This window comes from Natrix helvetica (genome assembly GCF_964273705.1).
Source record: "Natrix helvetica genome assembly, chromosome: 1".
Lineage (NCBI taxonomy): Eukaryota > Metazoa > Chordata > Lepidosauria > Squamata > Natricidae > Natrix > Natrix helvetica.
Genome location: NC_138548.1, coordinates 117279222 through 117292226, shown reverse-complemented (window position 1 = coordinate 117292226; position 13005 = coordinate 117279222). Strand labels below are relative to the sequence as shown.

At 43.1% G+C, this 13005-nt stretch overlaps 1 protein-coding gene across 1 annotated transcript in view; it reads right to left on the bottom strand.

Annotated features, from left to right (window-relative positions):
• LOC309400523 (NACHT, LRR and PYD domains-containing protein 12-like) overlaps positions 1-13005 on the bottom strand; it is a 60370-nt gene that overhangs the window by 20397 nt on the left and 26968 nt on the right. The window contains exons 6-7 of the mRNA XM_081969076.1: positions 4920-5078; positions 2219-2389 (exon numbers count right to left, since the gene is read on the bottom strand). Of these exons, the coding sequence (XP_081825202.1) occupies positions 2219-2389; positions 4920-5078 (330 nt within the window). The remainder of the gene's footprint in view (positions 1-2218; positions 2390-4919; positions 5079-13005) is intronic.

The window sequence follows — 13005 nt, the reverse complement described above, 5'->3', positions numbered from 1 at the left end:
CTCCTCCACGGAAGCTTGTGTTGCCCAGGCAGCGGTGGTAGCCGCACTCTGAGTGGAGTGGGCTGTAATATGCCTGGGTACCGGCTTGGCATGGATCTCATGTGCTTGGGCGATGCAAGCCGTTAACCAACGCCCCACTGTGATAGAGGTTAGCTTCTGACCCATGGTCACTGATTGAAAGGTGACGAATAACGATTCTATCTTCCTGAAAGCTGCTGTTCGCTTGACATACCGGTGTAGAGCCCTCCTTACATCAATGTGGTGCCATCTTCTCTCGCATGGATGTGTCGGTCATGGACAGAAGTTTACAACTGTCAGTATGAAAAATGCAGAGATCTGGGCAAACCAAGAGGGCTGCCAGTTCCGATACCCTCCTGGCCAAGGTGATGGCCATGAGGAAAGTACTCATAGACTAATGGTGCAGAGCAGTTTGAATGGCTCAGATGTGAGGGCCTGTAATATGATAGGCAACTCCCAGTTGGGAAAGCGATGAACTGCTGGAGGTCTGAGGTTCACCACCCCTTTTAGGAAGGTTCTCACCTGAGGATGATGAGCAAGAGTCTGGCCCCCACCGACCTAGAGTACTGTAGATAAGGCAGCCAATTGACGATGCAGAGTGTTAGGAGTCAGAACCCTATCCCTATCTTAAAAGAAGTCCAATACTTGTGGTACAGAAGCTGATCTGGAAACTATGTGATGAGATCTGCACCATCTGCAGAATGCAGCCCAGGTGGCATTATAAATCCGCGTGGTGGAAGGACTGGTCACCTGAATCATGTGGATGACCATCACCTTGGTGCAGGAATGGAAAGCAGCCCCACTCCTGAAAGGCCGGATGGGGAAGCAGGCCCCAATCCAACTTCTTCAGCTAATCCCTGGGGAATGGCCATATCAGGAGGACACTCCTGATTAGCCTGCAGATTGGGGAGGTGAACAGGCTGTGAGTGGGAGAATAGAGTCTCCAATGCCAAGCCGGAGGGGAGTTGCTATCATGTGTCCTTCTGGAGGACTTGGAGGGCGGTTTCCCCAAGGCTTTCTGCCTTTTCCTTGCCTCCCTATCAGCTGTAGCAGAAGTGGCCGAAACCACTGACCAGCTTCCCCGGGATCGGGAAGAAGTGCCCCTGATGATAGGCCTGGCCTCCCTAGCACTGGAAATCCCCGATGTGGGCTGTGATTCTGGGGAAACCTCTGCCCCAGTACTGCTCTCCGATATAGAGTGATCAGCCATCTTAGGGGTAGCCCACCACAGAATGTGGCTCTTATTGTATGAAGAGCGGAATTAGTAGAAAGGCCCTGTGGATCAGGGAGGCCAAAACTCCGCAAAACTGCACGCAATTAAATATGTTGGTGGAGCAAATAACTGCTGCCCGCCAACTCCAAACCTCTAATTAGGCTCTAGCCAGTCTGAACAGTGCAAGTGGACAGGAACGATGAGAAGACTTTCCCTGAGGAAACTCTGAGAACTGTGCCGCACCGAGCAGACACAAGCTGCGCAAAGGCGCGAACCCAGCACTCAACTTCCTGGTGCCAAAAGAAACGGTCACCTCAGTAAGCAGAAGGCTTCAAAATGGTGGCTGCCACTAAAATAAAATGACGCAAAATACAAAAAGCGGACACAGAGCAGAGCGGGAATGGCACACTGGCTCACAAAAATTCTGAACGGAAAACTGGCCGCAGCCCCTGCAAGCCCAGACACAATAAGGTGGCACAGAAGCAGCGTACCGACTCCACGATCCTCGCCAGGACTTGCGCAGCGAAAAGAGGCTAGTCCTAGTGATCAGACAGTAACTCCAGCTGCTGAGGAAGCTCGCAGTACAGGAACCGACAATTCCATTCGCCAACGCCAAAGAAAACAACAACAACCGTTGACCACTCTACTGCCAGTTAATCATCTCAGGGTAGTGGCAGTTCTAGCCGGCGGACTGGGGAAACCAGTGCACTCACCTCCATTAATCCACAATTCAAGTAAGCCTAAAAATATTCAGCTACAGATTCTAGTCAAAAAGAAAAAACCACCAATCACTTAAATAATTTTTGCCTAGAGAAAAATTATTTGTGACTCTCCAAGGCTGGACTGAGTTAAAAAACTGAACTAGACCACCCAGAGGGGCATGGCCAAGTGGCGCACAGGAGAACAAGCATGGGCTACATTGTTGTAGGAATTGAGGAGAATAAGGCTATGTTTAGCAACTGAACTGCCTCTCCCTGGATCACTTACCATAGTTTTTCTACTTTACAGTTTCTGTGTAGAAGCCCCCAAAACAGCATATTCGCTGTTTTGTCATCCATATTGTAGAGATACAACTTTAACTCTTTCAATTTCTGGTTTCCCCAAAATACGTCTGCAAGATCCATGCTGCAGTCTCTGGTCATGCCCTTCCCATTAAGCCTGCAGGTATAAATCCCAAAAGTTACAATTATTTATGGGAAAAGAAAGATAGATATAAACATTCAGTTCTTGGGGAAACTGAAGAGAGTATGTATGTTTGTGATAATACAACTGCCTCTCCGAGGATACATTTCCAAAACATAAGCAGGTACTTTTGCTTTTGGAACAATGACAAACAGTATCAGTACTAATATTTTGAATTTTATGGAGAATTTTCTTAAGACAATATAAATCTAACTGTATACATTTAATGAAGAAATGAATGGAAGAACTCTTTTTAAATATTATTATTACTGTAAATCCTTTACTTACTGGTATTATATTTTTTATCCACTATGTGTTTTCCTTCCTTCTTTTTTGTGTAGCTATTTATTCTGGTTTTGGCTTTGATGTTTCAAATAGAGAAATTATTGATCTTCACAGGTTTTATGCTCCCTCCCCCCCACACATCAAGAGGTTATAGGTTTTTATTCAACACACACACACACACACACGCACACACACACGCACACACACACACACAGGTCCTCATTTCACAGATTCAGATCCAGAGCTCAGCACAGCAAAAATCACTGAGTAACTAAGTCCAGTGGGCACACATGAAGTCCAGGAAAACAGTTCACGAGTCGAATGAGTCAGGATATACGGCACAAGCACACAAGGCACAGAACTGGGTAGGTTGCTCTAGCACTGCTCAAGTCCTCAGATCAGGATTAAAAGGCAATACTGGTACAGTCCTACATAAGCGGTGACTTTGCCTTCTTGTGAGTAGTCTAGTTCACTGGCATTGTGCCTGTCTCCACTCTGCTCTACTTGTCCTTGGATTGGGAGGAGGTATGGATTCCAACTCCTCTTCATTGCTAACTGGTGGTAGTTGCTCCCAGTCCTCACCTGAAGACTGGCCAGGAGACAAGCCTGGCTAACTTGCTGCATGCCTTGAATAACTTAGCTTCAACCTGTTGCTCGCCCAATCGACCCAATTGAGGTTGCTCCACCAAAATAGCACTTTCTGAGCCCCAATCCCCAAACACTCAGCTCCGTGCTTTCCTCTGCCAACTCAAACTCACCCTCCTCCTCCAAACTCATGCCAGCAGGGCATTTGAAGGCAGATCCATGACAAGTTTAAAACTACTATATAACAGCTATGCTTGGCCCCCATTAAATCCAGGGAGAAGAGCCTAGCCAGCATGTGAGCGTGACATCAGTTCTAGAGCTCCTAATCATAACAAATAACTCTGTAAAACGGGGAACTCCGTCAATATCAAAGTTAAACATAAAAGGAGAACTACATTAGAATCATTTAAACAAAACATACAGCCTTTATAGAATCATAAGGCTGGAAGGGATTTTCTAGTTCAACCCCTGCTCAAAGCAGGAGACATTATTGCATCCTGGACAATAGCTGCCCAATCTGTTCTTGAAGACCTCCAGGAAGGAAGTACAACAACTCAATGAAGCAAGCTGTTTCATTGATTAATTGTTTTTCCTGCCAGGAAATTTATCTTTAGTTCCAGATTGATCTCTCTTTAATGAGCTTCCAACCACTGCTTCCTGTCCTGCCCTCAGATGATTTGGACACACTCTTTTCTTTGATAGCCCCTTAAGAAGACAGCTATCACATCACCCCTCATTTATTTCCTCAATAGGCTACACACACTTAGTTCCGTTAACTGTTAATATAGGGGTAGGAGTAGGAATCTTCTTTATTGGCCAAGTGTAATTAGACATACAAGGAATTTGTTTCCAGTATTTTAGCTCTCCGTGTACATACCTGTAAGTTGCAGATCATAAATCATAATATACAATCTTAATATACATAAGATACAAACAAATAATAAAACATAAGATACTAGTAGGATAAGATAGTAGGAAAGTTGAGAAAGATGAGAAGGCTGAAAAACATGAGAAGGGTGAGAAGATGAAAAGGATAATAGCAATACAGCCCTACTACAAAATACATTTAGACAAAGAGAGTGCTGAAGGAATTAGGCATTTAGCAGAGTGATAGCATTTTAGGAAAAGCTCTCCTATTTTACCACTTCTTACAATATTAGACGACACAGTATCAACAGTAGAGACCTTCAGATTTCAGGGTTCTTTCATCTCCCAGGACTTGAAATGGACACCTAATATCAGAACCATCATTAAAAAGACACAATAAAAATGCTCTTCCACCATCAATTCAGAAAGCTCAGATTGCCCAAGGAGCTACTGATACAGATCTATAGAGGATTATTATCTATCATATAATCATATATATTACCCCATATAGGTGTGCAAGGCCAGCGTCTTATCATGTGAGCCACCATCCCACACATAATCACTACTGTTGAGCCAAATACAGCCTATTCTATACAAGTGTGTTTGGTTTTCCTGCCTAAGTGTAGGACCTAAATTTTATCATCACTGAACTGCATCTCTTTCAATAGGGCCCAAAGCTCAACTCTGTCAAGATCCTTCTGAATCTTGAATCTATTTTCCAATTCCCCCCAGCTTTGTGTCAAACTGAAAAAAAATACTGATTACTCACTCCAGTGTTTCTATTTCACATGGCACCTTACACAGCAATTCCACTGCACTGTGATTTGTGTCTTCAAAGATAAAATTTAACTCCTTCAACTTCTGGTTTGTCCTAAAGACTTCAACAAGTTGCATTTTGCAGGATACTGTAACGTGCAAGTTTTCCAACCTGAAAGTGCAGTAAATATTCAGAATAATTAGAATAATACTTTCTGCTTCGGTTTACATTTTATTTATTTTTATGACGTATTTATTATAATTTTCAAAGAAGAATGGAAAGAAAAAGAGTACAGTTACAAAATTAGATATATGAAAATCGATGAATAGATAATAATTACAGACACTCAATAAAAATTATAGATATGGGAATCAACAAATCTAAAATATCTTATGTCTAGGATAATAAATAAAATATTAAAAGTATCCTATAAATAGTGTGTAGATTATACATCAAAGTAAAAAATGAGCTATGAAACACAAATGTTGGATTTGGCACCATTTCATGTATGTAGTTGTCACCATTTGGCACCATTTCATGTATGTAGTTGTCATCTAAACTGTATTCCAAACAGAATAGATTTCTAAATCCAATATCCTTTTAAAATATGAAGTGAACTTAGATAATGAACTACACTCCCACAATTTAGTTAGCCATGGGTCAACAGATGGGATCACCATCTTTTTCAAAAAAGAATATATAAAATTCTTTGTCTTTGCCTTTGGCAACCAACAAGACAGCAAGCAGGATGCCTTCCACAATTCCGTGACATGCAAGTTCAGACAGAATTTTGAAAAAATGTTTTGTCCAATATGATACAAGGGCAATTATCAAGATAGCTACAAGCTTGGCACAAGTCAAGATGGGGAATCGAATCACAAGTAAGAGATGCAAGGAGAAAAGATAAGAGACCTGGTGATGGGAAGCTTGAGACACCTGAGGCTTAAAATGTTTTTTCTCAGAATTTGGTCTCAGGGAGTGAGGCTAATAAGTCAACAATACTGATATTCCACCCAATATGCAACTGTGGCAGTTTTCTTCTTAGTATTGGGTTTTCTGCAGGTTGCCTTTGTCCCTGCCAAATTTCTCAGATCTACCAGGTTCTGCTCTATTTGAGATTGTCACTGGTGAAGTGAAGGCCTCCTAGGGGCTTACTGGAACTGACTCAACCAGGGTGTACTCATTGACTCTGTGACTAAAATGACCAAGGCCAAGACTATAGCCTCTAGAGCCTTTAACTGTACTTCTTCCCCATTGTCCTCATCAGATAACTAATGATAGCTACTTGGAACCCTGGCAGAGGGTGGATTTGAAAACTGTTGCCTCTAATCAACACCAAAAAGCATTACCGTATTTTTCAGAATATAAGACGCACCAAGGTTTTGAAGAGGCAAATTAAAAAAAAAGTAGGTAGGTAGATAAAGGGAGAGAGAGAGAGAAATAGAGATAGAGAAATACAGTAGGCAGGTGGGGGGGGAAGAGAGCGTAGGTAGGTAGGTAGGTAGAGAGGGAGAGGGAGAAATACAGTAGGTAGGGAGGGAGAGAGAGAGGATAGGTAGGTAGGTAGGTAGGTAGGGAGTAGAGGGATAGAGAGGGAGAAATAGAAAGAGAGAGAAATACAGTAGATAGGTATGGGGAGAGAGAGAGTAGGTAGGTAGGTAGATAGATAGAGGGATAGAGAGAGAAATACAGTAGGTAGGTAGGGAGAGAAAGAGGGGATAGGTAGGTAGGAAGAGGGAGAGAGAGAGAGAGAGAGAGAGAGAGAGAGAGAGAGAGAGAGAGAGAGAGAGAGAGAAATACAGTAGATAGGTAGGGAGAGAGAGAGTAGGTAGGTACGTAGGTAGATAGAGGGATAGAGAGTGTCAGCCTCTGTTTCACACTTGCTTTCGGCTGCCATTGAAATGGGGAGGGGGAGGCATGGTATTTGGGAAGGGAAGTTAAAGTACAGGAGAGATTGTGAAAAGGGAGTTTGTTCTCACCATCTACTGCGCATGCTGGAGATAGTGGATGGGCCCGCCAAGGCCAACTGTCCTGCATACCAACCTGATGATGCGTTTTGAAGATGGAACCCACATGACACCTGAGGGATTTGCAGATTGGACTAGGGATGGGGTTACCAGGGGGAGGGGGTTGGGTCACATATTGGTATGTATGATTACACGCGCTTTGCTTAGCTGCTATCTTTTCATAACCAGTTAAAGTACTCATAATTCTGCAAAATGGAGTTAAGTGGTTTCTTTCTTGGTTACTGAGGGAGGCCGGCGCGACAGAGAGAGGGGGAGAAATACAGTAGTTAGGTAGTGTTAGGGATGTAACCCTAGGCTTGGCTTGCCAATGTATATAAGCTATGATTATGTTACTGTTACTTTAAATGCTTAAGAGATTAATTGGTTTGTTACCTCAAGCAGCTATAAGAGGGAGCCAGAATGACTGTTAGATCTCTCTCTCTCTCTCTCTGTTTGTTAGAAGCTGGTTGGTGTATACGGAGATATTGTGGTTTGCTACTGTTTAGCTATATTTTGTGTGTTAGACTGAATATTTGATAACTGAATTACTGAACCGTGTATGACTTGGACTGTTAACCAGACTCTGAATACTTCTATATTTCTACATAGTAAACTACTATATTTTTATACTATTCAGTGTCTCTGTATGCTGGTTTGTGCGTGTTATTACATATCACTCTCATTACGCTTCTCTGCATACTCACTCTCCTAACGGGGAGCTTAATTACTTAACACTGGTTATGGGCCCAGTGTACCCTGTGTACCCAGAGTGTACCAGACGTAGTTAAAGAGAGAGTTGGTGTTGATACGCTATACCGTATACAGATAGCTGTTTAGTTTATAAGTGTTTACTATTATGGAGCAGATGGCACACGCACCATCAGCAAATTTGTCACTGATAACCCGGTTGGATGGAACAAACTATGTTTCCTGGTCAATGAAGTGCAGCTTACTTCTGCATACTGAAGGATTGTGGGATGCTGTACAGAATCCACCGGACGTGACTTCTTGGAATCCAGATGACGAAGATGATGCCAAGAAGATAGCAGAGTTTCAAAGATGCAACGAACAGGCATTGTGCATAATTGGTCTAACACTGACTGACCAACAGTTAATTCATATTTGTGGGGAGAATTCTTCAGCAAGATGTTGGGAGAATTTGAAGAAGATATATGTACGTGACACTGTAGGTGCACATATGCATCTTAACTGCAAACTGTTTAGGGCACGTCTTCTGAAGGGTGGAGATATGTTAGCTCATTTAAACTTTATGAAAGGAGTTTTCCAAGAGCTACATGAAAAAGAACTTATTTTCTCAGAGTTACATCAAATTTACATCATTCTGTCATCACTGGATGAGGGTTATGATGATTTTGTATTGTCCCTCCAGGTCCTAACCCGAAATGAACTAACATTGACTGACATAACTGCACGCCTGTTGGAAGAGTCCAGAAGAAGGTTGGAAAGAGAGCAACAGAGAGAGAAACCACTACAACATGAAGAGTCACGTTCAACTGCCTATACTGTTAGAAAATGTTTTTCTTGTGGGGCTAAGGGACATATAGCTAGATTCTGTAAAAATGCAAAACGACAGAATACTAGAAAAGCTAAGAAAAATGATAATGGCAACTTAGGTATGACTAATTTGACTATCTCTAGAAATGCACCAATAAGCCATGATTAATGGGTTGTTGATAGTGGAGCATCACAGTGCATTACTAGAATAAGAATTGTTTTATAAAAATGTCTACCAGCAAGCAACATGTATCTTTGGCAAATGGATGGAGGGTGAAAGCATCTGGTGAAGGTATGGCAAGGTGTTCATTTGTGAATGAGCATTTATCCATGTTGTATATACCTAAACTGAAATTTAATTTGTTATCAGTAAGAGCTCTAGTTAAGATTGGCTATGTAGTAACCTTTAGGGGAGATAAATGTCTCATAGAGAAAGCAGGTAAAATGGTTACTGCTAATTTAAATAATGGTTTGTATGTAATGTCTGATGAAAGTGTAGTTAATTCTGTGTATACAAATGCTAAACCGCATGATGAGTGCATACATCTGCTACATAGGCGTATGGGGCACATTAATTTCAAAACGCTGCAACAAACTGTAAAGTTGTCAGAGGGAGTGAAATTAAAACCTTGCAGTAAGTATTTAAATTGTAATGTATTAGTTGTCAGCGTTCCAAATATCATGCAGAATTAAATCATTGTCCAAGGCAAAGTGATCCTTAAAACTCCAATTTAATAAGACAGGCATTTTGGCATTATGCTGTTGAATTTCAACTCTAACGCACATCCTGTGAGTTCACCCAGTTAAAAGTTCATCATCTATCCCCACACCCCATAATTCATCACATGGTCCAATCTTCATCTTCCACGCTGCATGTACACCCCTCTTCTTCCGGCCAGGTGTCGAGGTGCGGAGACAAAAGACGACCTTGAGCTTCTAAGAAAATCCATAACAATACATTCCACAATCCTACTCCTTTCTATTCCCCCCTCCCAACTACTATACCAATGAAACAACATAATATATATATGTTTTAAATATGTGGCAGGCCAAAGATCCTAAAAGGAACAGAATTACAGGCCTGACAGGCGGCCTCTCCTCAAAAGAAAAACGTTTCCTGAAAAGAGAATAACATAAAAGTTAGCCTATTAAAATTTAACCACCTCTTCCTCCTCCAGGGGGACCCTTTGGCTTATCAGGGAACTTCTCATGGAATTGCTTCACTAATTTATCTGCTTTCAGATCCCAACTTTTCACCCACGTAGCTTCTGACAAAGGGTATCCCTTCCAATGCACTAAATATTGTAAGCGACCCCTATACAGCCTGGAATCTAATATTTTTTTCACTTCATAATGTGTTTCCCCTTCTACCACTATGGGAGGAGGTGGAGTTTGGGTGGATGGTGTCGTGCTAGACTCCCTTACCGGCTTCAATAAGCTACAATGGAATACCGGGTAAATTTTCCCTAAGAGTCTGGGTAGGCTGAGTCGAACTGTAACTGGGTTAATTATCTTTTCTATTGGGAAAGGACCTAGAAATTTTGGACCTAATTTCTTACTAGGCATCTTTAATCTTATGTATTTAGTAAATAAAAAAACTTTGTCCCCCACTCGAAAGGGGGGTTGTAGGGAACGATGTTTATCAGCTTGCTTCTTGTAGGCTTCTGCCGCATCTGTTAGCGCCTTTTTGGTATTCTCCCATCCCTTCTTTAGTGCCTCCAGCCATTCATTCAGGGACATGGAGGAGGGAGGTTCCTTAGGTAGTTCAGGCATGGGAACGAATTCCATGCCACTGGTAATCTGGAAAGGAGTTAATCCTGTACTGCTGTGAACCGCATTATTATATGCTACTTCAGCGAAAGGTAGCAAGTCCGACCAATTGTCTTGCTGATAGTCCACATAACACCGGATGTACTGTTCCACCATCGCATTGGCCCTCTCTGTTGCCCCATTTGTGCTGGGATGAAATGCTGAGCTGAGTCCCTGCGTGGACCCGATCGATTTTAGGAATTCTCTCCAGAACTTGGCGGTGAATTGAACTCCGCGATCTGAAATGATCCTTTTTGGAACTCCATGTAGGCGATAAATGTGTTTCACAAACATTTTCGCTAATTTCTTTGCGGATGGTAGGCTTGAACAAGCGATAAAGTGTGCTTGCTTGGAAAACAAATCAATAACTGTCCAGATTACTTTATTACCACTGCTATCTGGAAGTTCGACGATGAAGTCCATTGCTATCTCTTCCCATGGTCGGCTAGGGTTGGCCACTTGTTGTAGTAGTCCAGGGGGCTTTCCCGGACGAGTTTTCATTGTTGCACAAGTAGCACAGCTTTTTACATAATCTTCCACCTCCGACCTCATCTTTGGCCACCAAAATTGACGTCTAGCGAGGTGGAGAGTTTTCAGGAATCCGAAATGACCTCCTAGTTTCACATCATGACTCCGCTGTAGCACTTGCAATCTCATCTCTGCAGGGACGTACAGTTTGGATCCCTTCCAGGCTACGCCATCATTAATCATTAGGATGTCCTTGTTGTTGTTGAACCATGGGTCTGTCTGGAGGGCTGCTTTCAGTTCGGTTCTCAGTTTATCTTGGCTTCGACTGGTGACTTGAGCTGCCTTTTGGTGAGAAGGAGATATGATGGGGTGGAAAATTTCTTCCTTCTTACTGTCAAACTGGGGTTTTCTCGACAGTGCATCTGCTAACAAGTTCTTCCCTGCGGGGATGTGTTTAATTTCAAATTTGAACCTTTGGAAATATTGGGCCCAACGGACCTGTTTGGGGGATAACTTTCGATGGGCAAGGAGAGTTTCGAGGTTTTTATGATCAGTCCATACCTCGAACGGTATATCCCCCCCTTCCAGGAGATGTCTCCAGGTGAGCATGCTCCACCTGATCGCGAATGCCTCCTTCTCCCAAATGGGCCACCTTCTTTCCGTAGTGGTGAGTTTCTTGGAGATGTAAGCGCATGGTAAGAGGTGGCCTTCTTTATTCTTTTGTAGTAGCACCGCGGCTATCACGACATCACTGGCATCCGTTTGGATTATGAAAGGTCGCTCTGGATCGGGGTGTTGCAATATGGGTTCTTGGGCAAAGAGCCGTTTTAATTTTTCAAAAGCCTTTTGACAGTCGATTGTCCATTTTAATGGTTGGTTTGCTTTTGGTTTAGTCGGGGAAGGCCCCGTTCTTAATAGGTCAGTCAATGGTAAGGCAATTTCAGCAAAGGTTGGAATAAACTGCCTATAAAAGTTTGCAAATCCAAGGAAGCTTTGTAATTGTTTGCGAGTGCTTGGAGGTTTCCAATCTAACACCGCTTTCACTTTTTCTGGGTCCATTTCTACTCCTTCATTGGAGATACGATATCCCAGATAATCTAGCGAGGTCTTGTGGAATTCACACTTTGACAATTTTGCATAAAGTTTGGCAGCTAGAAGTTTTTTCAGGACTTGCCGTACCAGTTTCACATGTTCTTCCATGGTCTCAGAGAAGATCAAGATGTCATCTAAATAAACGAGTACTCCGCGGTACAGGTGGTCGTGTAGCACTTCATTTATGTACTGCATGAATACCGCGGGTGCTCCTTGTAGTCCGAAAGGCATGACTTTATATTGGAAGCTGCCTAAGGGAGTATTAAAAGCGGTCTTCCACTCATCCCCTTTCCGGATTCGTATACGGTAATACGCCTCTCTCAAGTCCAGCTTGGTGAAGATCTTGCCCTTAGCCAAGTGGTTCAACATATCTTTCATGAGAGGGAGGGGATAGGTATTCTTTTCGCATACCGCATTCAAAGCTCGTAAGTCCACACAGAGGTGAACCCCCCCCCCCATCTTTCTTTTCCCTGAAGAGTACTGGGGCCGCTACTTTTGATTTTGCTGGTTCAATAAACCCTCTTTTCAAATTGGTGTCGATGTACTTCCTCAATTCTATCATCTCTTTAGGCGTCATAGAGTACATTTTGGGCTTTGGTAAGGTTACCCCAGGTTTGAACTCTATGGCACAATCTGTGGCGCGGTGAGGTGGAAGGTAGTTTCCGTCTTCCTCACTGAACACCTCCGCCAGATCCCAATAAATATTTGGGACTCGTTGGATTCCCGGAGGTTTAGTGTCTGCTGCGGTTGCTGCAGGTTCTGGATGGGTTGGGCTGTTAGGTTCCAATGTTCCTCGGTGGCCTTTTGGTTCCACCGGTGGTAACGGCCCAAGTCCAATAGTCACCTTTCTAACGCCATCCTCCCACTTTATAGTAGGTTCCCACTTGTCCAACCATGCAAGCCCTAGGATAATTGACTCCTGCATTCCAGGGGCCACGATGAATCTGAGGAACTCATAGTGGCGGCCTATCACCAGCTTTACTAACTCAGTGATCTTTGTAGCCGGAGCTCCTCCAATTAGGGTTCCATCCACTTGCTCAAACGGAATGGGATGTTTTAGGGGTCGGGTGCGTATACCTAGTTGCTCCACTATTGACATGCTGATTAAGCATCAGGTGCAGCCGGTATCTATAATCACCCCAACTTCCCCTTCTACCCCCGTTTTCGGTATTTGGAGTTTGGCTTTTATTTGGAAGGGGCGGATAGGT